General features: G+C 36.3%; 1 protein-coding gene across 1 annotated transcript; it reads left to right on the top strand.

Moving 5' to 3' along the window:
- On the top strand, nt 1–1,454 carry LOC103458723 (interferon-inducible GTPase 5-like). Its single transcript, XM_008399723.1, has 2 exons — nt 1–550; nt 820–1,454. Exons 1-2 carry the CDS (start codon nt 1–3, stop codon nt 1,452–1,454), a joined length of 1,185 nt encoding a protein of 394 aa, XP_008397945.1.
- Nucleotides 1,455–2,314: the final 860 nt, after the last annotated feature.

The raw sequence follows: 2,314 nt of genomic DNA, 5'->3' as shown, positions 1-2,314 counted from the left end.
ATGGAACTTGGACATGATCAAGAAATTTATCAACAAATCAGAGATCTAACAAACAGTGACCCTGCAGCTGCAGCAAGAATGATCAATCAATATTTAGAACAGATAGATGACATTCAACTTAACATTGGCATCACAGGAGAAACTGGTTCTGGCAAGTCTTCATTTGTAAATGYCTTTAGAGGGATAAAGAACAACAATCAGCAAGCTGCACCTGTTGGTGTTAGAGAAACGTCAAAAAACGTTGGACCGTTTTTCCATCCAGACTACCCAAATGTCATCTTATGGGATCTTCCAGGCATTGGTTCAACCAAGTGGCCAACAGATGAATATGTGAATAAAATTAAGTTTGACACGTTTGACTTCTTCATCATCGTCTCAGACACTCTCTTTAGGGAAAATGACATGAAACTTGCTAAGGAGATCCAAAAAATGGGGAAAAGGTTCTATTTTGTTCGCTCAAAGATCGACCAAACCTTAAGCAACGAGAGAGAAAATGAGAACTTCAATGCAGAAAGAACTTTGGCTGTAATCAGAGATAGATGCATTCAAGGTGAGTATCACTTTCATCTTAAATAAAAACAATGCTTCAAGATACAGTATATCAACAAGAAGTTCAATGTGTTCAGGAAATCGTCTCATAAGAGATGTAAACAGACAAGCTAAACATTGTAGATCCAACTAATTACRGTTCAATTCAGTTTGAAATCTAATCAAAGAGTGTAAATTTAGATGTAGCTGACTTATTTTAAAGACTTCGATGTGTGTTGTTGTGAAAGTCAGTTGTATTCTAAATGGCATTATATCTTGTCTAAAATTCAGGTCTTCGGGATCAAGGATTTGAAGATCCACCGGTCTTCCTACTGTCCAGCTTTGAGTGGCATCAGCATGATTTCCCTCACTTACATGAGACCTTTAGAAGAGACCTTTTTGATCTCAAGAAATATGCGCTRCTGTGTAAAATGGCTGCCATACACCTGGAGGTCATAAACAATAAGAAAGAGGCTTATAAACSTGGAATAAAGTATTATTGTGCTGCATCTGCAMTTGGAGCAGCTGTTCCAATTCCTGGACYGTCAGTTGCTCTTGATCTTGGCATGATGGTTAAAGCTGTTAATGAGTATGTTGCAGGTTTTGGTCTTGATGCTTCATCACTGCATAGACTAGCTACTAGCACAGGAGTACCATATGAWKAWCTRAGATTTAGTATYCAGTCAGTTCTTGCTAATGGAGAAGTAACTAAAGAYGTCATCCTGAAGCTGTTGACCCAACTTGGAAGYACATCTGTTTTATTAGCAACAGAGGAATGGGCCAGATTCATTCCATTTTTGGGAATCCCCATAGCATCAGCCCTTTCCTTTACAGCTACCCACAGAGCTCTGAATTTCTTCCTTGATGAGCTTGCTAATGAGGCACATAAGGTTTACAAGCAAGCCCTGGGGTTAAACAGAACCTAATGGTGAGAGTAAATGTCATTTCATCACACATTAATTCATTTTGTTGAAGAAAAGGCATTTGACTGCTTCGCAAAAAAAAAAGAAAAAAAAATGTCACAAAATCATAATCTGGCTGCACATCTTGATTGTTTTTGAAAATATTTTATTCTCATGTTGGAATGATATAACTCCACTACTCTGTGAAATAATGAGAAAATATTTCTATGAATATTTAATGAAGGAATAAACATGAACAATTTTACAGTGAATATACTGAATATACGTGTTGTTAGAAGATGAAGCTATAGGTATTAAAATATAATAGGTCTGAGTAATTAAACAACTCCCAACATAAATACATCAAATTTTAATCTACACACTTCTTGTTGACTAGGGATTTGTCATGACGTCTGGGTGTTTAGTGTTTTTAGTTGTGKGGTTTTGTGTTCCATGGATTTCCCAGGCTGGGAATTGAATCCAGGACCTTCTTGCTGCAAGGCAATAGTGCTGCCACTGTGCCACTCTGCAGCCTCGTGTCAATATTAAATACAARAAAATTACAGTATGCTTGTGAWGTATATGGAAAAAATTTGWCKACAATCTGCAAATGATTTACTAATATCTTGAAAGCAAGATGATCTCATTTTTACTGGCTTTRTGTAAATTAATGATCAAATATATTATKTAGTGTATTATTGCTGAATCTAAAACAWAAACTGTAAATAMTATTGTATAATTTAATRTGAATAAATGTCTTTGCCTTCCTTGTAATCTGACTTTTGTGATACAGTCCTCTGGACCTTGCTGCAAGGTAACAGTACTGTTTACCAAATAATTCTTGAGTCAAATGTGAGGACACACACACACACACACACACACAC

The sequence above is a fragment of the Poecilia reticulata genome, linkage group LG22 (assembly GCF_000633615.1).
Source record: "Poecilia reticulata strain Guanapo linkage group LG22, Guppy_female_1.0+MT, whole genome shotgun sequence".
Taxonomy (NCBI): domain Eukaryota; kingdom Metazoa; phylum Chordata; class Actinopteri; order Cyprinodontiformes; family Poeciliidae; genus Poecilia; species Poecilia reticulata.
This window is presented reverse-complemented; position numbering and strand designations above follow the sequence as displayed.